Below are 23,684 nucleotides of genomic sequence, written 5' to 3' on the forward strand. Positions count from 1 at the left end.
CTCTCCTCACAACAACCCTGTAAGGCAGGTTAGGCTGAGAGTGCGTGAAGGAAAGAAGAGGAGGAGATTGGATTTATACGACCCGAAGGAGTCTCCGAGCGGCTTACAACCCCTTTTCCCTGGCTCACACTAACTCAGCTTAGAAGGAACACTGCCTGTAAGGCAGGTGGGGCGGAGGGAGCTCTCTCAAGAACTGCCCTCGAGAGAACAACTGTGAGAGGACTTGTGAGTGACCCAAGGTCACCCCAGCAGCTGCATGTGGAGGAGTGGGGGATCAAACCCGGTTCTCCCAGATTAGAGTCCGCGCACTTCACCACTACACCAGAGTGGCTCTGAGTTTGGGCTGAGGTCTCCCAGTGAGCTTCCATGGCAGAGGAGGGAGCTGGACTTCAGTCCCCCACATCCTAGTCTGATGCTTGAACCACTAAAGCAGCAGGCGAGCAGCGGAATTAAACAAAATAATTGTTACCTCCCCAGCGGTCACCTTTGGATGATCAGACTCCCGAAAGTGCCGTTTAAAAACCATGGCCCAATAGAAGACTGAGGAACCAAAAGTTCTCCTACGCAAGATCTTTCTGCAAAGGCAGTGCCAACGGTTTATAAATGAATCCCCCGTCTGTACGTCCCCCACCCAGCCACCCATTTCAATATGCCAAAAAGCAAAGGGAAGTTGTTTTAGTACAAATAGGCTGCAGAAGAAGCCACTCTAGTGAATGAGAAAAATCCAGTTTGGCGGCCCACTCTTACGTGACCCCGTTCCTTTCAACAGGACTTGCACTCCGCGCTCCTGACCACGACACCAAACTGGCTCTGAGTTTGGGCTGAGGTCTCCCAGTGAGCTTCCATGGCAAAGGAGGGAGCTGGACTTCAGTCCCCCAGACCCTAGTCTGATGCTCTAACCACTAAAGCAGCAAGCGAGCAGCGGAATTAAACGAAATAATTGTCACCTCCCCAGCTGTCACCTTTGGATGGTCAGACTACCGAAAGCGCTGTTTAAAAACCATGGGCCAATAGAAGACTGAGGAACCAAAAGTTCACCTAGTCAAGATCTTTCTGCAAAGGCAGTGCCAGTTGTTTATAAATGAATCCCCCGTGTGTACATCCCCCCCACCCAGCCACCCATCTCAATAGGCCAAAAAGCAAAGGGAAGTTGTTTTAGTACAAATAGGCTGCAGAAGAAGCCACTCTAGTGAATGAGAAAAATCCAGTTTGGTGGCCCACTCTTACGTCACCCCGTTCCTTTCAACAGGACTTGCACGGGAGAAGAAGAGGAGGAGGAGGAGGAGGAGACTGGATTTGTACCCTGCCCTTCACTCAGAGGGGCTTTCAGTCTCCTTCCCCTTCCCCTCCCCACAACAGACACCCTGTGAGGTAGGTGGGGCTGAGAGAGTTCAAGAGAACAGCTCTGACAGAACGATGGCTTGCCCAAGGTCATCCAGCAGCTGCAAGTAGAGGAGTGGGGAATCAAACCTGGTCCTCCCAGATTAGAGTCCGCACGCTTAACCACTACGTCAAACTTGCTGGTGAATTGCATTCTGTGTATGGGACAAGGATCTGTCTCCTTTAAGGGCATCCAGATTCTACCTTCTGGAAGACAGTAAAAAGCCCAGTAGCACCTTTAAGACTAACATGAGCTTTCGAGAAACACAGCATGAGCTGTGTAGCATGAGCTTTTGAGAAACACAGCTCTCTTTGTCAGATGAACGGAGGGTATGAAGAAACTGGCCAGAGATGTACAGGTAGTAAGAGGAGGGTGCAGAAAGTGCCGCGTAAATGCAAAGCCGTTGCAAAAGCCATGAAGAAGGCTGAACGAGCAATCCAGGCTGGGTGCGACCCTTTCTTTCTATTGATGAATCTGAATGGGATGCCTGAGAGGCAGTGACTAGATACCCATCCAAAGTTTCTGTTCGATCCAAGCCGGACTGACTTCTGGAAGGGCTTTCTCTGCCCAGAAAAGGTTTCGGATCCCACGCTCTCCTACCTTATAAGAACATAAGAGATGCCAATGCTGGATCAGGTAAAAGGCCCACCCAGTCCAACACTCTGTATCACACAGTGGCCAGAAATACCAGGTGCCATCAGGAGGTCCACCAGTGGGGCCGGGACATTAGAAGCCATCCCACTGTTGACCCCCCCCCCCAAAGCACCAAGATGACAGAGCATCACTTGCCCCAGAGTCCCTATCTATACCTTGTGGCTAATAGCCACTGATGGACCTCTGCTCCATATGCTTATCTAATTCCCTTTTGAAGCCGTCCATGCTTGCAGCCGCCACCACAGGGAGAAAAGTACCTCTCTCTACCTGCTCTTTCCCATGCATAATCTTATAAACTTCAATCATGTCACCTCCCTCAGTCGTCGTTTCTCCAAGCAAAAGGGCCCGCCCTCTCTCACTGACCTTACTGATCTTCGCAGGGGGCGGCTGTGGGGCCGGCTGGGCGGGAGTCGGGGTCGACTGCGCCGAGGGCTGAGATGGATGTGGCGGCGGGGGCGGCGGCTGGGGCTGGGGGCCGTGGGTGGGGATCTGGTGGATCTGCCCCGGCGTCGTTACATTCACCATGTCGTTGGTCTGCACTTCGATCTTGTAGCCGGGCGGCAGGAAGGTGTTGAAGCCCATGATCAAGTCCGGGTGGCCCTTGAACAGCTGAGAGACGCGGCTGATCACGCCCGGGGTGTCGATGCTGGATGGGGAGGAAATGAGAAATGCTTACATTGCTGTTGTTCCACATGGGCGGGGGGTGGGGGGAATCACAGCGCTTCTTTTGAATGTTTTGAACGCTATCGTCAAAACGTTCACACCAAGGGAAATAGAAAAGGACCTAGCGTGTCACTGGAGCAAAATAAAATGCATACATACCCCATACATACATACATACCCCAGAGAGCACTACGGTCGGGGGCCCAACATCGATTAATGATTCCAGGCCCCAGGGAGGCCAGGCTTGTGGCAACCAGGGTCGGGGCCTTCTCAGTGGCGCCTCCTACCTGGTGGAACGAGCTCCCGGAGGAGATCAGGGCCCTGTGGGACCTCTCACAGTTCCGCAGGGCCTGCAAGACGGAGCTCTTCCGCCAGGCGTTCACTTAGGAGCCGCCGCCAATGGGAATATGGGGTATTGGGATGGCCCATTACAAGAGCGAGCCACAGTGCTTCGACTGACCGTACCGCTGAATCGGGCTTGGAGCTTCATCTACAGGCTACCATCTTGCTCTGACTGAATGCTTTAATAACACCGCTGAGCACTTTATTTTGATAACGGTTGTTTTGATATGTTTTAGGTATTCTACTGTTTTATATTGGCACATGGTGCCCGTTTTGTGAGCCGCCCTGAGCCCGTTTGCGGGGAGGGCGAGGTAGAATTATAATAAATAAATAAATAGATGTCCCATTATTGTTTCTTTGACTGCCATACAAAGCGCAAAATCAAGGTTAGCCGGCTCAGGGGTCTGTTTTCCAAAATATTTGTTTCTAGTCCTCATGGTAGGGCTTTCCCAATGTTCTTCATGGCTGCCTCCCCACTTCACACCCGCCCCCATAAGGACTGTTTTATTTTTGCCTGAATTCCAACACCCCCAAAGCCTTGTAGGAATGTGAAGTCTCCAATAATGAAAACAAAATTTGAACAAAACTTCCCAAGCACACTACTCGATTCCTGGCCTTTGCAAGCACTAGGGAAGGGGGCAGGTGTCGGGGGGGGGGGGGCGTAGGGGGTGTGTGCTATGTGGTTTGTGCTGCTAGAACTGAGCTGGGGAAACAGATCAAGGTTTGAAAAGGTTTGTTCAGGTCCAGAAAGCAAAGGAAAACGGCAGGAAACAGGCAAAATTTAGGGGCAAAAGGGGATTACAGGAGAAGCAAACCAAGAAACCAAGCAACTTTCAGGATAGGGAGGCAGTCGTCGTCGTTGTCTTTACTGTTTTTGCAACTGGAGTTATAAACAGCAAACCCTCATGACACAATAAACCTCGTTCCACAGGAAAACTTGGGAAGAATTTAAAGGTGTGCTACTGCAAAAGTGGGAGGCATAGTCAAGAAGCTCTTCCAAACAACCGATGCTCAACCGGCCTGCGAACAGCTACAAGGGGCCAGATTTGTCCCGGGTGGGCTTGGCTGAAAGATGGCAAATGAAACGTCTAGGGCGATTCCAGACCACGTGTGACATCAGCAGAAACCTTGAAAACAACATCACTATCAAAGCCCCGCCCACGGAGCCCGAGGGACCGCCCATCGGAGGCAAACAGGCAGGAAACTGTTACCTTTGAGATTTGAACTCCTTCATGATATCCAAGAAGTCGTTGTAGACTTGCGGCTGGCTACCGAACTGCAGCTTCACCTGGTCGAGGTAGGAGAGGGCGTCCTCCACCTAGAGGCAAGACAAGCGAGTTAAGAGACATCTCTCCTCCCTGCTGTGTTCTTCTGGCCCGTTCTTGCATTTGAACTCATTTGGAAATGAGGCTGGCAGGCTGAACTAGGAAGCTATTTATTTATTTATTTATTGTTTCAACTTACTACCCCGCTCTAATCCCTGAAGGGGTCTCTGAGCGGCTACAGTTACACATTATCCCTAACCTATGGCCACACTTTTTCGGGGGTGGGGACAATCCCTACCGGCACCCAGTGGAGGGATTTTTTTCTCTCTCTTGGGTCGTTTGTGTCGGCTTCCGCATCTCTCAGTTTCTCAGCGTCTCTCGGCCTCTGGCAATGATTCCAGGCCCCAGGGAGGCCAGGCTTGTGGCAACCAGGGCCAGGGCCTTCTCAGTGGTGGCTCCTACCTGGTGGAACGAGCTCCCAGAGATGATCAGCAATGATCAGTCCATTATCCCCCAGTAGCAATCTTACAGCATATATACAGATCCTCTTATGGAGAAGTGCAAGAGGTGCAGTTAGGTAAGACAGCAGCTCACTTGTGTTACTGGAGGAGCTGCAAAGGAATATGGAGGCTCAGAGCGATGAACTATTTTCACTTTAGCTAGACCACTGTTTCCGATGGATCCTTGCTGAGGGGGCCCTCAGTGGCCAACAGCGGAGCTATCAGCGGAAGGGCAGGGAGCCGCTAGAAACCACTCTGCTGTGCCTGAATCTAGCTCGGCTGAGAATCAACTCCCTGGGGGAACGTTTCGTATTGAACTTTTATCAGCACCTGAGAGCCACCTTGGAGGCTAACGTGGCCGAAAAGCAAGAGGAAAACACAGTTAAGTGAATATTTTTAAAAACAGGCTGTGTGTTTGGCCTGAGCAAATTCTCCTGTAGCAGTTCTGCTCTCTCCAGCTAGCCTGTATAGCCACAAGAGGTGTCTGTCTCCACATCCCCAAAACAGCGGTGGCCACAGGACTACGGAGCAGGCGGTTCAAGCGACCAGCAGCCTAAACTCCCTGGATTTAACATGCCACCATCTCAACTCTTGACAGCGAGATACAATATTGTTCCATCTAATTGTCGATTCTGCCCTTGCTCTGCTCACCTGACTGAAACACTGGTTCATGTGCTATTCCATTGCAGATGTTATGCACAGGCATGCTCGGATTTATTGGACCCAGTGGTGTTGGGAAGTGCTGTCAAGTTGCAGCTGACTTACAGTGACCTTGTAGTGTTTTCAAAGCAAGAGACGTTCAGTGGCGGTTTGTCACTGCCTATCTCTGCACCTTGGTATTCCTTGGTGGTCGCCCATCCAAATGCTTGGTGGCCACCCATCCAAATGCTAACCAAGGCCAACCTTGCTTAGCTTCTGAATTCTGATGAGATGGGGCTTGCCTGGGACATGAAGGTCAGGGGTACTGGAACTTGTGATGGTTGATTTAAAAAAAAAACTTGTTCTCTCTGAGCAAGACTCTCAAAATCTTACTGGTGTGGGGGGGTGTTAAACCAAAGAACTACTGTATCTGTGGCTAAGTTTCTGTTCTCTGTAATGAAACTATGGGCAGAGTTAATGTCCTCAGTATCATCTACTCAGATTCTATGCTCCCTGTAAGCTGTGGAGCCTTGTGAGCAAAAATTCTACTTTGTGAGCTGCTGGCATTAAGGCTGTGAGCAAGAGATTTGGCTACTGTATAAATCAGTTTGCTCTGGAGCCATCCTTCCTGAGCTAAAACAAAAAATGTGTGAGCCGGAGGCTAAGAAACTGAGCTGGCTCACACTAACTCAGCTTAGAGGGAACACTGCTCCGATTCTAACCCCTAAACTGTTAGTTATTTTAAGACAAATGAGATTGGACGGAGGTCATTCATTTCATAAAAGTAGTTTTCTATGGGCCGTAATAAAAACGGAACTGAACCAAACCCACAAATGTAAACCTTCAACAAGCAAGTTGCTGTGCGTACAGGCAATGTACTGGATCATGCCCTTTGCTATTGGGACAAGGGAACTTATGGTCTGTTTCAGCTGAGCTGAAAAAACGACTTCTGAGTTTTCCATTTCAGCTACAGCTGCGGGCGTCGTTTCCTTTGCCTGACAGTCAGATCTGCAAGATTTTTCCTGTGTTCACGGATGGAAACTTTTGTTCATCTCCAAGTCTAATGAGGGGGGAAACAACATTCCATGCCGTGATCCTGAGCCAAAAGAACTGCACGCAGAAAGCTGCTTCCAAGCTGCCATTTTGGGTTGTATCGGGAAGGGGGGGGGAGCCACTGTAATGACGTCGCTGCATCTCAAAATAGAAAGAGAGACACTCACAAAAACGCCTTCCGGTTTCTAAAGAACCAATCCTGCAAAACTCATTACTCGAGTTCCTAGATGTCCGGGCCTTGGGAATGCCTACAATTTAGCCAGCCGTGGAGATGACGGCTGTTGGTATCTGTATCCATGGAGATTCTACAACTCTGGTTCTACAAATAGTGACGTTAAATCATTGCTGCTGTAGGTGCCGTGCTGTTGCCAGGATTTTGCAAGTTGCTTTCTGAGCACCTTCGTGCCGAAAAGCAGCACATAACGTATTTAAAGGACTGTTATCTTTCAGAAGGCCTTAACTGTGCAACTCCCCGTTTTGCGCCGCTAAAGCCAAATCAGTTCTCCAGAGAAGGTGAGATATGCCCACTTCAGCCCTCCTACTCTTCCTATGGCAGGTCTCTATTCAGCTGCTCCGGTGCTTAGGGAGTGCTGGAGGCTGTCATTGCTACACATCTTCACAAAACGTTCCACGGAGAACAAAGCAGCCCTCGCTTCTGAGGGGACCTCAAGGGTTTCTCGGGGTTCATACCTATTCAAGACAGAGCATTTCCTCCCCTTCCTCAAACAATGAAACATTTAAGTGCCATAAATGCAGTTCTGCGTGACGGATGCATCACTTTGTAATGCTATTAATGGAAACACAAGGACCAATTTGCTTTTTTGCTCCATCACTGGAGAAGGGTTAGTGGGGGGAAGCCTTCCTTGTCTTATCTAGTGTACAAGTATTAACACAGAGCAAGTCAAGGATTTCATGGGACAAGAAGCTTCAAGTAGTTTGGGCCTGGTAATCGTTCACGCACACACACACACACACACAGCCATTTTGCAAGGTAAAAACCTTCTTTGGAGGTTTTTAAGCAGAGGCTAGATGGCCATCTGACAGCAATGCTGATTCTGCGAACTTAGGCAGATCACAAGAGGGCGGGCGGGCAGGGTTGCATCAGTGCTTAGTTCTCATGGCCCTTTCTTACACGCCCAGGGGAAATGCTGGTTGCCACTTTGGGTGCAGGAAGCATTTTTCTCCAGGCCAGTTTGGCCAGGGGTCCTGGAGGGTTTCTTTTTTGTTTTTTTGCCATCGTCTGCGCATGGAACAGGGGTGCGTTGGGGGGGAGGTATTTGTGAATTACCTGCACTGTGCAGGGGGTTGGACTAGATGACCCTGGAGGTCCCTTCCAACTCTGTGATTCTAATGCCCCATTCCAAGAGCAACAGCTACAGTACAATTCACAGCATTGCCAATTGGACTGCCATCATGGGTTGTGAAGATAAATTCTCTTAATTCCCTCTTTGCCCAATTTCTCCTTGAAATCCAGCAATCCTTTTCTTTCCCTCCTCTGGTTAGGAATCTGTCGTCAGTTTCTAAGCAACTCCACCTGGATTGAGAGAAACTCAAAGGGAGGAGAGGGGCAGGAAGGGAGCTTCCGCGAAACGTCAGAATTTCACTCTGTAGATGCTCAGATGTCTTCCCAAACCTTCCTATCGTCCTGCAAGAGCACCATCCTGTGGGTGTGTAACTTCTGCAAGGGCAGAAGTTAGAAAAGGGTGCATTCTTTTTTTAAAAAGACAGTAAGAGGAATCAAGGGCTATGCCAGAAGACAAGGACTTGGTGCTGTCCTTTTGCCTCAGCCTCCAGAGGAGGGTTTACAAGAGAGTCATATAGACAGACAGGCAAACTGTGAGGAATCCTTCCTGTTTACTCTTCTGTCGCTGTCCCTTTGACGTGCAGACTGATACATTAGAATCATAGAAATCACAAGAGCTGGAAGGGGACCTTCAGAGGCCATCTAGTCCAACCCCCCTGCTCAATGCAGGACCAGCCTAGAGCATCCCTGGCAAGTGTTTGTCCAGCTTAAAGACTGCCACTGAGGGGGAGCTCATCACCGGAGCAATTTCCTCTCTTCTAACCTCACACTTCCTCTCACTTTCACGCACAAAGAAGGAGCACGTTCACCTTTGAACAATGGAGGCAGGGGCACGCTTCCCAGCATCCAAACCCATCCTAGGTAGTTAGAATAGATTCTTTCTCTGCCTCTCATCTATACTGTCTAGAATGGAGTTCCATGGAATAAAGAACTCTTATTCACTTTAAATCTGACTACCGGCTCTGTGTAACTTTGTAAGTCCGCTAGCACACTCAGGATCTAAGCTTTGCTGCGTGGAAAGTCCGGTGCACTCTGCTACGTGGACAGAGATTCCCGGCTGTACAAAACCAGAGAATCCAACAGGCTGTATCTCAAAAAATGAACTTCGGGAAAAGAAATCCCCCTCCCCATAATGATACTACTGCCATCTCTGCTATGCAGGGGTGGGGGGGTTAGCTTTCGATAGGACAAGTTCTGCTTAGATTCAGGTGTTACCAAAAAATATCACTAAGCTAGCTGATTCTGAAGACCAGGCATGTGGTTCTGACACACGCAGTACCATGAGAACAAAATGGAAAAAATCCATGATAGAGCCAATGCTGAGTTCATCGGGGTTTTACCGAATCGATCAATGCAAAGGTTCTGGACCTTATTTCTTCTACCTCATCAACATCGCAGCTCATCTACTGGCAAAATCCCCCCAAAAAACACCACTTGGGAAATCTCTAAGTCTCGAGCGAAAGAGCGGCGCCACACCCTAGCTAAGACTACAAGGCTACCGCTCTCCATCCCAGAAACACTATTTGCAAGAGGTATTGTAGACAAAGGGCACCCTCTTCCTGCACTTCACATAGATACAGTCTACCAAAGGGTTCCTGTAACGATTCCTTGTTTCTGTGTGTGTGTGTGTGTGTGTCTCTTTAAAAGTTTGGTTGCATGGCTATGGTAGATAGACTAGAGTGGTTGAAAGGCAAGTGTGGTATGATTAGTGGTTGACAGAGAGGGGGAGGGGTTTTGGAAGTGAATCTGAATGGATGAGTATGTGTGTCAGTCAGTAGTTTCAGTTAGATGTTGACAGTTGATGTTCAGTTAGTAGTTAGACAAGCAGTTCTTGGGGAAGCAGTTATAAGCGGACAGCTGAGGTAGTTCAGTGAGAAACAGAAGGAAAGCTGAGTGTATAGGAAAAAGTAAATGAAGGTTTAATTGAAGACAAGTTATAGGAAAGGCTGTATGTCCTGATAAACTGGAGAGAAACAGTGAACATATATGACCTGGAGTTAAACAAGTGTTACAAAGTTACCTGAAAGATCCCTGTCAGTGGGGGATAAGATTGTGTGATACCAAAGTAATTGTTCATCATTTATACATTACTAGTTGCATTGTACAACCCTCTTATTTAGTAGTTATTTCAATAAATCCTCTTTCATCCAAGTTTATACCAGCTCTGAATGAAATACTTCCCAGGACCAAATAGATCCCTGTAAGCCTTGAACTCGGTCTACCAAATAAAAAAGAGCAATAGTAAAAGCATAAAGGTTTGGAAATCCTTACAATTTCCTGGTGGCAGCCGTATATACCCAGTAAAAGAAAATAAAGAACACTTTTAAAGGGAAAATAGTCCTCACCAATAAGGAGGACGTCACAGTTCAAAATAAAGTGTACCAAAGTTACTGCATTGAGCCAGAGAGTCAAGGCAACCTCTGCAATCTTGGAAGAGCATCCAGGAAGGCAAGGCAACACTTATTTTTATACTCATTCGGTGGACACCCAGTTAGTTGGCCTCCCTGTACAGAGCCTATAGAGACTGCCTTATATAAAAGCGGTCCGGACCATCCACCCTATGTGGAATTGGATGGGGCTCCAGTATCACCTATCCGGTTTTTATGGAGGGTCTGAATTATTGCTCGCCATCTTTAACTGTGTAACTGTTTTTTTTCTTCTGGTTTTAATACTTTTAATGTTTTGGAGTAACAGTGCCAATTGACTTTTATTGTTTTATGTCTTGATGTTACCCGCCCTCAGCCCATTTGGGGAGGGCGGGATACAAATTTTAAAAATAAACAAACAAACATACAAGCCAACAGTGTAATGCAGCACCCAAAAAGGCTAATGCGATTCTAGGCTGCATTAGCAAAAGTGTGGTGTTGAGGTCACGTGAGGTATCGGTGCCACTGTACTCTGCTTTGGTTAGACCTCTCCGGAGTTCTGTGTTCACTTTCGGGCACCACAGTTTAGGAAGGATGTCGATGAGCTGGAAGAGGTCCAGCGTAGGACGATGAAGCCGGTGAGGGGTTTGGAGACCATGTCCTATGAGGAGAGGCTGAAGGGGCTGGGAATCTCTACGTTGGCGAAGAGACACCTGCGAGGTGATCTGATTGCTACTTTCCGATACCTAAAGGGGGGGTATGTTTCGGTCATGCTGGATGAAAGGACTCAGACTAATCGATATAAACTACAGCAAAGGGGGTTTCGTATACATTTGAGGAAGAACTTCCTGACTGTGAGGGTTGTTCAACACCGGCTCAGTCTCCCTTAGGAGGTGGTGAATTCTTCGTCGTTGGAGGATTTTAAGGATCGACTGGATACCAACTTGTTGGGGGGTGTTATAGTTGTCGCTTCTGCACTGGCCAGGGGTTGGACTAGATGACCCTGGGGGGATCCCTCCAGACTCTGAGCTTAAATAAGTAAATCTTATGGACCTTACCTTAAGCCTTTGGAACTGCTGCTGCCCCTGCACGGGCGCTGCTGGGGGTGTTGGATGAGCATGCCCCTGCACCACCTGGCTTCCGTGGGGCTGGACTGGGGCGGTGTGATGATGCCCGCTGTGGACAGTGGCTAGTGCGGGGCCATGACTGCTAGAGCTCTGTGGCACCGTTGACACCTGAGAAAGAGAGTAAAACACCCACCATCATGTCTCTCTTCTGTGGCCAAAGGACATGACCTAGAGCAACTATAGTGACTTTGCAATCGAGCAGTTCGGGAGAAAAAAATGAAGTCTTGCTTGCCCTGAAATACTTGTACCAAAGAGGACATCTCTGAACCGTGCAATGTGCATCACTTGGCAGCCTCCATGCTTTTGTGCAGAAGCGGCACAGTATGTTTAAGCAGGTAACCGGCCTCAGCACCAACACTGTCCGGCAAGAACATGTCAAGCTCTGGAGCAGAAACTGCCAAACACAGGTCACGCAAAGCTCTCTTTGCTAAATTAAGACGGCCGAGACCATTTGTAGCCCTCCGTCACACCTCCCGGCCCTTTTTTGTCCTTCTTTGCATTCTGAATGAAAGCACAGAGCGACACTTTAAGATCCCAGACTATTACCAAAGTCAATATCTTTAAAAAGGAATTGGCCAGGAAACATCTAAAGAAACAGAATTTGAAGAGAGAATGCTTCAAGGGTCGAGCTGCAGCAAATGAAATTTCTATCGAAAGAAATGTATTTATTCCATAGTGTACACAACAATATAATTCAAAACAAAGGGCCTGAATATCAAGGTTACATTAGCAGTCCCTGAGGAAGGCCCTTGAGGCCGAATCGCATATGGTCTTGTGTTGGTCATTTGATATTTATCATCAACTTTGTGTTGGAAATTATAAAGCTTATATAAAGGTTATTCTTGATGAATCTTAATGTAGCCTGATGTTAAAAGGTAAAGGTTTCTCTCGCTCAAAAGCTAGTCAAATCCAACTCTAGGGGGCGCTGCTCATCTCCGTTTCCAAGCCAAAGAGCCAGCACTGTCCGAAGACTTATCCGTGGTCACGTGGCCGGCATGACTAAATGCTGAGGTGCACGGAATGCTGTTACCTTCCCACTGAAGCGGTACCTATTTATCTCCTTGCAATTCCTTGCTTTCGAACTGCTAGGCTGGCAGGAGCTGGGGCCAGAGGCGGGAGCTCACGCCGTCACACAGCACACTCGGGTCTTGAACTGCCGAGCTACCGACCTTCCGGTCTGCAGCTCAGAGTCTTAACCGCTGAGCCACCGTGGCCCTTAGCCTGATGTTAGGGAGGGAGAATCCCCAGTACATTTCAGGCTGAGTTAGCTCCCCCCTTCTCCTTCGTTTGAAACACAATTTGAATACAGAGAATGAAACCTGTACACGGAAACTGTCATTTGCCTATTACTAAAACGGGGGGGTGGGGGGGGGTTGGTTCTAGTTAAGTGACGAAGAGACAAAGGGAGCATTACAAGCTTACATCCTTGAAATCTTGTGGATCTCTAAGGTACTACTGGACTTGAATGTAGCTATAGCAAGAAGAATACCTGGTAGCTGGGAGTTACAGAGTACTGGATTCCAGTAGCAGATTGCATGGTCTCTGAAACAGACTCATAGACAGGAGGCGCCGGAGCAAGAACACGATGTTGGTGCTGGAAAGGTTCTGGGTTGCTGGCAATACGTCTTTGCTGCGACGCATATACCGGTGACTCCTGTTCATCCAATCGCCGCTTCATTCTGAACTCATGCTCAGGAAAGCACTACCAAACCTGCAGGAAAGAGCAACGGACAGACAGAGGCGATTAATCACTCCTCCTATCTCAGCGGTCAAAGCGTTGGGCAACCGTGAGACGGCAGATAAAAGTCAAGACGCTGGTTATCCATTTGAACTCCCGAGGAAACAGGTTAATGGGGGCTGAAATTAAGATTTATGGGTAAACCAACCTGCTGTGTCTCAGCTTTAGTGTGAGTTTCTCATGCTCATCCGTTCCTGTAAAGTTTCTCATTGGTGAAGCTATACTGAAGAACAACTATCGTAGAACATATTCAAGGTAACAATTTCTGCATGCGGCAGCCAGTAACTACAGCCATTTCACAGACATAGGTTCTGTGAAATACATTCTGGTATTGCAAGTATACTGTACTGAAGTAAAGGTAAAGGTTCCCTTGCTTGAAAGCCAGTCGAATCCGACTCTAGGGTTGTGGTGCTCATCTCAGTTTCAAAGCCGAAGAGCCAGCGCTGTCCGAAGACGTTTCCGTGGTCATGTGGCCGGCATGACTAAACACCAAGGCACACAGAACGCTGTTACCTTCCCACCAAAGTGGTACCTATTTATCTACTTGCAATTTTTTGCTTTCGAACTGCTAGGTTGGCAGGAGCTGGAACCAGAGATAGGAGCTCACTCCATCATGCAGCACCCGGGTCTCAAACTGCTGAACTACTGACCTTCCACAGGCTGCAGTTCAGCATCTTAACCACTTGAGCCACCTGGATGTCAACTAACACATCTTGCATGATGCTAGTGTGAAGAAAGGGAATGCTCCGTCTGGGGCAGTGATGCTTGGAGGGCAGTAGTTGGGAGGGCTTCTGGAGTTGTGGCCCCACCGGTGGACCTTCAGATGGCACCTTTGGTTTGGGCCACTGTGTGACACAGAGTGCTGGACTGGATGGGCCATTGGCCTGACCCAACATGGCTTCTCTTATGTTCTTATGGAGGATACTTTGGTTTGAACACAAGATCAACCTCAAATGTTCTGGATTCTGTCCTTCCCATACATCCAAGTGTCATTGGTGGACAGTTTAGGCTTGTAAATATACTTCAGATTTCAACTGCTGAAAGCACTTCACGCGCTTCGGGTCCTTTGTTTACGCTGTGATAGGTCATCACAATATAAAAGACTGTAAATAGTACATTATGAAGTACAACAACATTTTCAGTTCGTACTGCAGAGTCAGCTAGATGTTTAAAAAATCCAGGTAGCACAAGAAAGCGTCTAACTTGCTGGCTTAAAACGCAGCAGTCAGATCTGTGGATCACTAGTAGATATTTTTTTAAAAAGGCAACCGCTAAGGGACGAAGTCACAAGTTTTGACTCCTAGTTGATTGCCAGAACAATCCTAGACAGAGTTATACTCTTCAGAGTCCATTGACCTTTAACAGGAATGTTTGAAAGCTTATTCCCTGAAAAATCACACTGGTCTCTACTGGACTCAAATCTAACAGAGATGTGTAACTTTGCTTTGGAGTGCACTGCACAAGGCCCAGATATATCCCAAATAGACAAACAGGATTCTGCCCATCCCTGAAACAGGTGTCCATAGGTGTCCCCAGCCTCTTGATTTTTCTTGGGCACCCCATGGGAAGTGTGAAAGGTAACACCATCAAGCCAATCAACCCCTCTGCTGGTTTAGGCCTTAACAAAATGCTCTGCCTCACCAGCCCTAGAACCAGCCTGGGAACCAATGGTATGCAGACAGCCAGTTTGGTGTAGCGGTTAAGAGCGGCGGACTCTAAACTGGAGAACCGGGTTTGATTCCCCATTCTTCCACACGAAGCCAGCTGGGTGACCTTGGGTCAGTCACAGTTCTCTCAGAGCTGTTCTCTCAAGGGCAGTCCTTGAAAAAGCTCTCTCAGCCCCCACCTACCTCACAGGCAATGTTCCCTCTAAGCTGTGGAGTCTTGTGAGCAAAAACTCTACTTTTGTGAGCTACTGGCATTAAAGTTGTGAGCCAGCGATTTGGCTACTGCACAAATTAGTTTGCTTTGGAGTCATCCTTCCTCAGCTAAGACAGAAATGTGTGAGCCGGAGGCTAAATAAGCTAGCTCACAGGGTGCCTATTGTGGGGAGGGGAAGGAAAAGGAGACTGTAAGCTGCTCTGAGACTCTGAGTGAAGGGCGGGGTATAAAACTGAACAACAACTACTACTAACTACAACTACTTCTCCTTTTTCTCTGGCCACACAGAGATCCACCTCTTGCCTCTCTAGAGTGCCTGGCTATAAGTCAACCTAGACCTAGAAAATTAAACCAGAGATTCCTGCGCCTTTTAGTAAAGCAATACACCAAGGCCCACAACACATCTAACTGTATGAGAATCCCCATTCCCCACGTTGCCAGCTAAATAAAGGCTCCGAGTGTGTTTTTATGGCTCCTCTCCGCATAGCAGCCACTGTCATGCAACCAGACCACAACGATGACCCAGCTTTCTATTCTAAACTCATGTCTAGCCTTCTCAGCACAATAGAATACCAAGACTGATTTCTTCTTCTTTAAATATAACCTCTGCACACACGTACTGGTAAAACAAACACTGTGTGACCAAAACAACAACTTCTGAGCCGTTTATAGTTAGGCTAGAGCCACTTTAGAGCCTCTGTCTTGAATTAAATCATTTCACTTTTCCGTGAAGTTTATCTTCCATTGTTAGGCATTTCTCTTGCTTTCTGGACATAAAAATATGCACCCTTGTTATACACACACACAAAAAATTAAATTAAAAAAATCACAGTGTACAGGACTCAGGTAAGAAGAAGAGATTGGATTTATACCCCGCCCTTTACTACTCAAAGGTGTCTCAGAGCGGCTCACAAACTCCTTTCCCTTCCCCTCCCCACAACAGAAACCTTGTGAGGTAGGTGGGTCTGAGAGAGCTCTGACGGAAACTGCTCTTTTCAAGAACACCTCTGACAGAACTACGGCTTGCCCAAGGTCATCCAGCAGCTGCGAGTGGAGGAGTGGGGAATCAAACCCGGTTCTCCCAGATTAGAGTCTGTGCACTTAACCACTACACCAAACTGGTAACAGTCCGATCTATATGCAAGCAACAGAAATCCAGAGGATACTATGAAAGCAATGCCTTTGATTTCCATATAGAAAACCCCAAGCAAGTTAGCGCATGGAGACACTACCTACTGGATTTCAGACCACTGTTTAGGCACAACAGCACACAGGGATTGGAAAGAAGTGTGTGGGGGTGGGGGAAGTATAGCCTAAGAACATATCCCAGTCTGACAAAGTAAAGGTAATGCATATTCCAAAGCTGTGCATTTTCTACGTTGGCTTCAAGATTCACAAACGCTTCCCGAAGGCCGGATCAAATCCCAACAGCGATCAAGACAGAAAACTATTCATAAATCCTGGAAGCCAGGCTGTTTCGAGCGCCAGTTTCAACATGATCCTCTTCATTCCAGAATTTAATGTATTCTGTGAGGCCCATAAGGAACGCTTCGCGATCCAACTTTTTTTTTTAAAAAAAGAAAAGAAACAGGAAGCAAAAGTTAACGCTCACGTTCGGGCTAACCCAGAAATCAGCCGTTGTGGCACCAAAGGTTACCGCAGAATAATCAAAGGCATGACTGCCACTCATTCAAGAAGGTAGAACGAGAGATACTGCTGGACACTCCGGTCTCCTCCACAGAACATAGCACCTTTCATCAATTTCAGCTGATTCGTGCGCTACAGCCATAGCTCAAATGGCATGACCTGGCTACTGGCATTAGAGCTGTGAGCGAGCGATTTGGCGGCTGCATACATTAGTTTGCTCTGGAGCCCTCCTTCCTGAGCTAAGACAAAAACGCGTGAGCCGGAGGCTAAAAAACTGTGAGCTGGCTCACACTAACTCAGCTTGGAGGGAACACTGCCGCTAGGCCATAGACCAGACTGTGGGTCTTCGCCTGATGGGCCATTTGAGGATGGAAGGTATTCAGCAGGGGAGGCCAACAGGTGGAATAATAGGACACCTGCTGCTTCACCCAAAAAGGCCTGGCGGAACAGCTCCATTTTACAGGCCCTGCAGAACTGTAATAGGTCCCACTCCACCGTAATAGGAATACCCACACCACTGATGCTTGCTCAGTATCACCTTTAGAGACTAGACCAAGATCTTTCTTTTTATCCAAGCATTTAACTGAGGGGTTCCTTCCAACTATTGTAGCTGTTACGGGGTTTTTTAATGGATATCGCTTCAGGGTGCTTAAAAGCTGTGGTTTGCTGTTTATAGTGACAATTCTTATGTTATTTTTTAAAAAAAACTGTTTTACGCTGTATGCCACCTCAAGCAGGTCTCTGGGGAGGTGGTGCATATACATTTTCTAAATAATAATAATAAATAACCAAGATTCCACCGACACGGGTGGCGGGTTGCCAATGACAACCACAAACCTCTTCCTGGGGAACTGGATTTGCAGACGTGCACAATGCAACTGATGCACACACGTTTCCCTGAAACCACTTGTCGAAATGCCAGTACAGCAGGGACGTTTTTCATTCCGTGAGTCCAATTATGCAAGTTTAAGTGCACTGATTCAGACATGCATCTTTCTGCAAAAGGGCTGTGAACAGAGCAAGCTACTTCCAAGCGTCTGCATACCTTGGGTCTGGGGAAAGAGAGACCTTTAAAACTCTGCATTTTATAGCTTTTGGGATTGGGCTGTACAAGAACAGCAGGCGGAGGCACAGAGCGGAAGGAAGATTTAAAACCTAGAGTTTATGCCAGAGCAGCAATAGGCGTTCCTCCCTGCTTCCCTGATGGTACAATCCTATACATGTTTGTGGAGAAGACCTACTGAGTTCAGTTGGGCTGACTCACGGGTTAATGTGCGGAGGTCTGTAGCCTAGGCTAGGAAGTAAGCCCCGTTGAACTCAGTGTGCTTTTATTTCTGAGCAAACATGCTCAGAGGACTGCACTCCAAATCTTCTAGAAGCACAAATTGCATCCCTTTCCAGCAGAGGACATGGATACACAAGTGAAGCTGCCTTATGGCTGAATCAGAGCCTTGGTCCATCAGAGTCAGTACTGTCTACTCAGACTAGCGGTGGCTCTCCAGGGTCTCCGGCGGAGATCCGGCACATCGCCTACCGCCTGGTCCTTTTTAACTGGAGATGCCGAGGATCTGAACTTGCAACCTTCTGCATACAAAACAGATGAACACGTGACACTTCCTTACACTGAATCAGACCACTGTCCCAATGTTCATATTGTCTACTCAGACCAGCAGCAGCTCACCAGGGTACCAGGCAGAGGACTTTCACATCACCTAATGTCTGGTCCATTGAAACTGGTGATGCCAGGGATTGAACCTGGGACCTTATGCATGCCAAGCAGATGCTCTCCCACTGAGCCAAAGCCCCTCCCTGTAAAGGTCTTGCTTGCTTACATTCGACATGTACAATGCTTCAGCCAGTGGGTGCCCCTAATCAGTTCCAGACAGAACGATCTAAAGAGCTGCAAAGATTTACCATGCAATCCATATCTGAGGATCCCAGACAACTCGCGGTGATCAAAACAGCAATGCATTTGGCCCCTGCCTGTGTGACATCTAGCAGAGGGACTCCTCAAAAACTGAGAGCAGAACTGATCGCCTTGCTAAACCCCGAGGTCAGGAAGTCTCTCTGATGATTCCTTCTTTTCTTTTAAATGACCCCTCTTCTGGTTTTACGCCAACTTCTCATATTCGTTCTAGCAGAACCAAACATATCCCTTTCAATGCTCCCTGTAAGCTGTGGAGTCTTATGAGCAGAACTTCTACTTTGTGAGCTCCTGGCATTAACGTTGTTGTGAGCGAGCGATTTAGCTACTGCGTAAATTAGTTTGCTCTGGAGCCATCCTTCCTGAGCTGAGACAAAAATGTGTGAACCAGGGGCTAAAAAATTGTGCGCTAGCTCACACTAACTCAGCTTAGAGGGAACACTGGTCCCTTTAAACATTTAATTGCACAGACAAAACTGACTTATTGACGATGAAAGGTTATTGCTAGACGGGAAGACCTCTCCAGCACTGTTTCCCCCAAGCTGAGTTAGTGTGACCTAGCTCATGTTTTTTTAGCCTCCGGCTCATACCTTTTTTGTCTTAGCTCAGGAGGGAGGGCTCCAGAGCAAACTGATTTATGGGGCAGCCGAATCGCTCGCTCACAACTTTTTTTATATACAATATACTTTTATTGATACATAAAAACTTGATAACAGATTGGTTTACATTTGTGAGTTGGTGTATCAAAACAATTGCAGTTATTGATCAGGTGTGTAACCGTTAACTTAAATACATTGTAAGTATTGAACTACTTGAACATTTAACCATGCATTCTAAGTATCACACTTTCCATCACAGTGTCCTACTTTTCTTAACAACAGTCTTTAATGTATCTAAACAAGCAATAGTATTTAATGATAATAAGCACCAATACAAATTCGATTGTTACCAAAGGTGTAGAGCGTCTATTTCCTGAGGGGTATCGTCGCTCGCTCACCACTTTAATGCCAGCAGCTCACAAAGTAGAATTTTTGCTCGCAAGACACAGCTTAGAGGGCACATTGCTCTCTCACCCTTTTTAAGCAAGCTTCACTGCTGAGCATTTGAAAGTGCTTGAAGGCTTCTGTGAGCACTCAGAAGGGATACACCCCCCACCACACACAATCAACCGTATCCTCCGTGGAGAGTTATCTTCCAAGCAACTAACCTTACCTTTAAGAAAAGAAGTAACTAGCAACTGGGTGTGTGTGTGTGGGGGGGAGTGCTCATTAAACCCGCAAATGCAATGCCTCCTGCCAGCCTTTCCTACCAGGGTTTCTCAAGTCTCCCAAACTGAACGGGGAAACGGGAGAAAAACTTGGGGATTCGCACCAGCCTTGGCGGGAAGCGGCAGCAGGGAAAGATGGAAACCGAAGCTGCTCAAATGATTGGGCCTACTGTGTGTTTAATGAGGCTTCCTCCACTGCTAATTACACTCCCCCTTCGCCACCCAAAGACAAGCTGTTGTTGTGGCGGAAGGGGGGAAGAAAAGATTACCAAAGAAGGCAGCGTAGCAGTGGGGAATGGACATAAGTCCCATTTCAAATCAGGCTGGCTTCTGGGTTGGAAAATACCTGGATTTTTTTTTTTGGGGGGGGGGAGCCTGGGGAGGGACCTCAACAGGGTATAACATCATAGAATCCACCCTGCAAAGCAGCCGTTTTCTCCAGGGGAATTGATCCTGACACCTGAAGATCAACTGTCATAGTGGGGGGGGGGTCCTCCAGGTGCTACCTGGAGGTTGGCAACCCAAAATCAGGCCCGGATGCAAAGAGGTCTAGAATTCAGACTTGAAACAGGATAAAGTTCCCTTTTCGAGCCCTTCCCCGCTCAAATATTATTTATTTACTTTATTTATTTCTATCCCGCCCTCCCCGCGAAGGCAGGCTCAGGGCGGCTTTCAGTCACATATATATAAAAATACATTATACAAATATTAAAACAGTTTAAACCACAACAAAATGCAAAGTGCTAGCAGTGCAGGTAAACAATGGCGGCATTCTTTCGGCATCCAGATATAACCATCGCCATATTCCAGGTTCCTTACCAGGCTATCAGATATTACTTTGGTGCTGATGTTACTTTGGTGCTGATGTTACTTTGGTGCTGACATTAGGGCCAGGACCACGATGTTACCGGCGGCCCCCTAATCAAAAGCCTGGTGGAAGAGCTCCGTTTTACAGGCCCTGCGGAACTGCAGAAGGTCCCACAGGGCCCTGATGTCTTCCGGGAGCAAATTCCACCAGTGCGGGGCTGCCACAGAAAAGGCCCTGGCCCTCATCACCGCTAGCCTGGCTTCTTTAGGGCCCGGGGGAACCAGGCGGTGTTGGGATCCGGATCTTAGTGCCCTCTAGGGAACAAGCGAGGACAGGCGGTCCCCTCAGGTAAGCAGGTCCCCGACCATATAGGGCTTTAAAGGTCAAAACGAGCACCTTGAACCGAATCCGGTATGCTATTGGCAGCCAGTGCAGCGCTCTTAGGGCGGGCTGGATGTGTTCCCACACAGGAAGGCACAGCAACAGCCTCGCCGCTGTGTTCTGCACCGGCTGCAGCTTCCGGATCTGGGACAAGGGCAGCTCCATGTAGAGAGCATTGCAGTAATCCAATCTCGAGGTGACCATTGCGTGGATCACTGTTGCCACGTCATTGCATTCAAGGAAGGGAACCAACTGCCTAATCAGCCGTAGATGGTAAAAGGCTGATTTGGCAGTGGCTGCTACCTGGGCCTCCATCGTTAAGGAGGCATCCAGGAGCACTCCCAAGCTCCTAACCTCCGTCACTGGCACCAATGGCGCCCCATCGTAGGTCAGGAGTGGGATCCCTAACCCTGGTCCACTCTGACTCAGGCACAAGACCTCCGTCTTCATCGGATTCAATTTCAATCGACTCAGTCTAGCCACAGCTTTCAATGACAGGTCCAGATCTCCCGGACTAGAGTGTGACTGGCCGCCCAACAACAGATAGAGCTGGGTGTCATCCGCATACTGGTGACAACCCAGCCCATGCCTCCGGGCAATCTGGACATGTAGATGTTAAATAGCATCCAAACAACTACAGAACATACACAGTAAACAATTACAAACTCTATGTTGGTTCGGAGGATGGACGGAGATATAAAGGCCTAGAGGAGGAAACAATGGAAAAATTTGGTACACGCCATTCCCCAGGATTCCCCCTCCCTAAGATTTTCCTACAGAAAATTAGGAAATGCCGAGAAACAGCCTACAAGGGCCTTCTTTGTTTATGACCCGATGCTTGCCTTCCTTTGGGGACTCCGGTCTAGTTTTCTGGAAAGTACAAGAAACCAACCGCGCTGGGATCGACCATCCCCTTGACCTGACCCACTAGAGTTAACCTTTTCACCTCTCCCTACCCTGACCCAGACATTGCAGAAGGATCACCACCACATCAGGAGAGAGAGGGCAGGAACTACAAGGGCGTCTGACGAAGGGAGCTCTGACTCTCCAACGCTTATACCCTGAAACATTTGCTGGTCTCTAAAGCTGCTACTGGACTTGAATGTAAATGACCTACTGCAGGACAAAGTTTGTCCAGTGGCACCTTTACAGTTTAATTCTGGGTATAAGCTTTCATGTGCATGCATACTTCTTCGGATACAGACGAAAGCGTATGCCTTGAATAAAACTTTGTTCGTCTTAAAGGTGCCACTGGACTCCAACTCTGCTCTGCTGCTTCAGGCCAACACGGTTGCCCTCTGAAACTGCAATGGACATGTTGCTGCGGATGGCTAAGTTTCAAATGGCAAAAACAAAGCTGTATGTGGTTAGGCAGCACTGATTGCAACAATTCTCACCTCTCTCCCTCTCTAGTGCTGGGCACAGCTGCAATTATTTTAACTAAACTAGGGCATCCGCATGTTTAAAATGTTATGAAGGCGCCAGAGTGTACAGTTTTATGCACCGTGCTACGAGTGAGCCATTCCATGCTCTCTAGCACAGCAAGGTTAATTCAGGTGGGTAGCCGTGTTGGTCTGACGTGGCAGAACAAAGTTTGCGTCCAGTGGCACTGTGACGTCCTCATTTATTGGGAATACTGTTTCTCCTTTAAGACACACTCTGTGTACTGGTAGATTTCTGCTGCCACCAGGAATTAAAAATTCCAACTCTCTCTATTTTGGTAGAACGACCCAGTGTCTGGGCACTTCAGAGGACTATGTGGCCCTGAGGAAGGACGGTTCTGATTGCTGTGATAAGTTTAAACAAGTAATGATTTATTTATACAGTAAACATTTAAAAAAACACACACACCAAAACCTTAATCATTACAGGCACCTTTAAAACCAACAAAGTTTTATTCTGGGTATAAGCGTCCGTGTGCATGCACACTTCTTCAAGATACAGAAGAAGTCTGCATGCACATGAAAGCTGATACCTTGAATAAAACTTTGATGGTCTTAAAGGTGCCACTGGACTCAAACTTTGTTCTATGGCAAGGTTAAGTTTAGGTTTAACACGATGGCAAACACTGCAATATTTGCAATCCCCTCCAAGACGTCCAGTTTTTACGGGGGAGGGTGTTATTTGTTTTCCCCATGGCATCAACATTTCTAGAAAAACCACCTATCCGCGGACGGAGAATGAGGCAATGGCAAACCAGATGCTACTTTACACTCATACAGAGTGCTAAAAAAGCAAACTTGTTCGAAACAACAAACCATTATTTCATAAGCCCACATCTGAAAGACAAGGACTTGACAATTCAGGAACAGGAATATACTGCGGTCAGAATTTAATCCCCTGTTTCCTGAAACTTTGTAAGCTGTTTTTTCTATCAACAAAAGGACAATGTGCTGTAACAACTGATGCCAAACAGGCCAGTGGTCATTTAACAGAAGCGGCTGCATAATAAATTCTATCTGTAAAATTCTACTATTCGCGAGCGAATGTTACCGCAACTCTACTTCACTGATTTCGTGTCAGCTCCCTCCAAGTACAGAAAGGGAGGGTAAGGATATTGACAAGAGAGTTACGACAAAAGTGAGAAAATCAGCTTCACGGCGCATCATTCTGGCGCATCATTCTTCTTCGCAGTAAGCAGATAAGCAAAATCCCTCTCAAGATGTAATTGGAGAACATTTTGCCCAGAGGGGGACATCTCTGCAATCCTAAAGATGTGTGCTACGAAGGAAGTCCACTGACTTC

The 23,684-nt window shown here is 47.6% G+C and overlaps 1 protein-coding gene across 1 annotated transcript in view; it reads right to left on the reverse strand.

Moving 5' to 3' along the window:
- Window positions 1–12,990, reverse strand: part of SIN3A (SIN3 transcription regulator family member A) — a 51,056-nt gene extending 38,066 nt beyond the window's left edge. Inside the window, exons 1-4 of the mRNA XM_015424773.1 lie at window positions 12,783–12,990; window positions 11,225–11,401; window positions 4,252–4,358; window positions 2,399–2,681 (exon numbers count right to left, since the gene is read on the reverse strand). Of these exons, the coding sequence (XP_015280259.1) occupies window positions 2,399–2,681; window positions 4,252–4,358; window positions 11,225–11,401; window positions 12,783–12,971 (756 nt within the window). The 5' untranslated portion in view covers window positions 12,972–12,990. The remainder of the gene's footprint in view (window positions 1–2,398; window positions 2,682–4,251; window positions 4,359–11,224; window positions 11,402–12,782) is intronic.
- Window positions 12,991–23,684: the final 10,694 nt, after the last annotated feature.

Source organism: Gekko japonicus, unplaced genomic scaffold (assembly GCF_001447785.1).
Source record: "Gekko japonicus isolate JY-2015 unplaced genomic scaffold, Gekko_japonicus_V1.1 scaffold892, whole genome shotgun sequence".
Lineage (NCBI taxonomy): Eukaryota > Metazoa > Chordata > Lepidosauria > Squamata > Gekkonidae > Gekko > Gekko japonicus.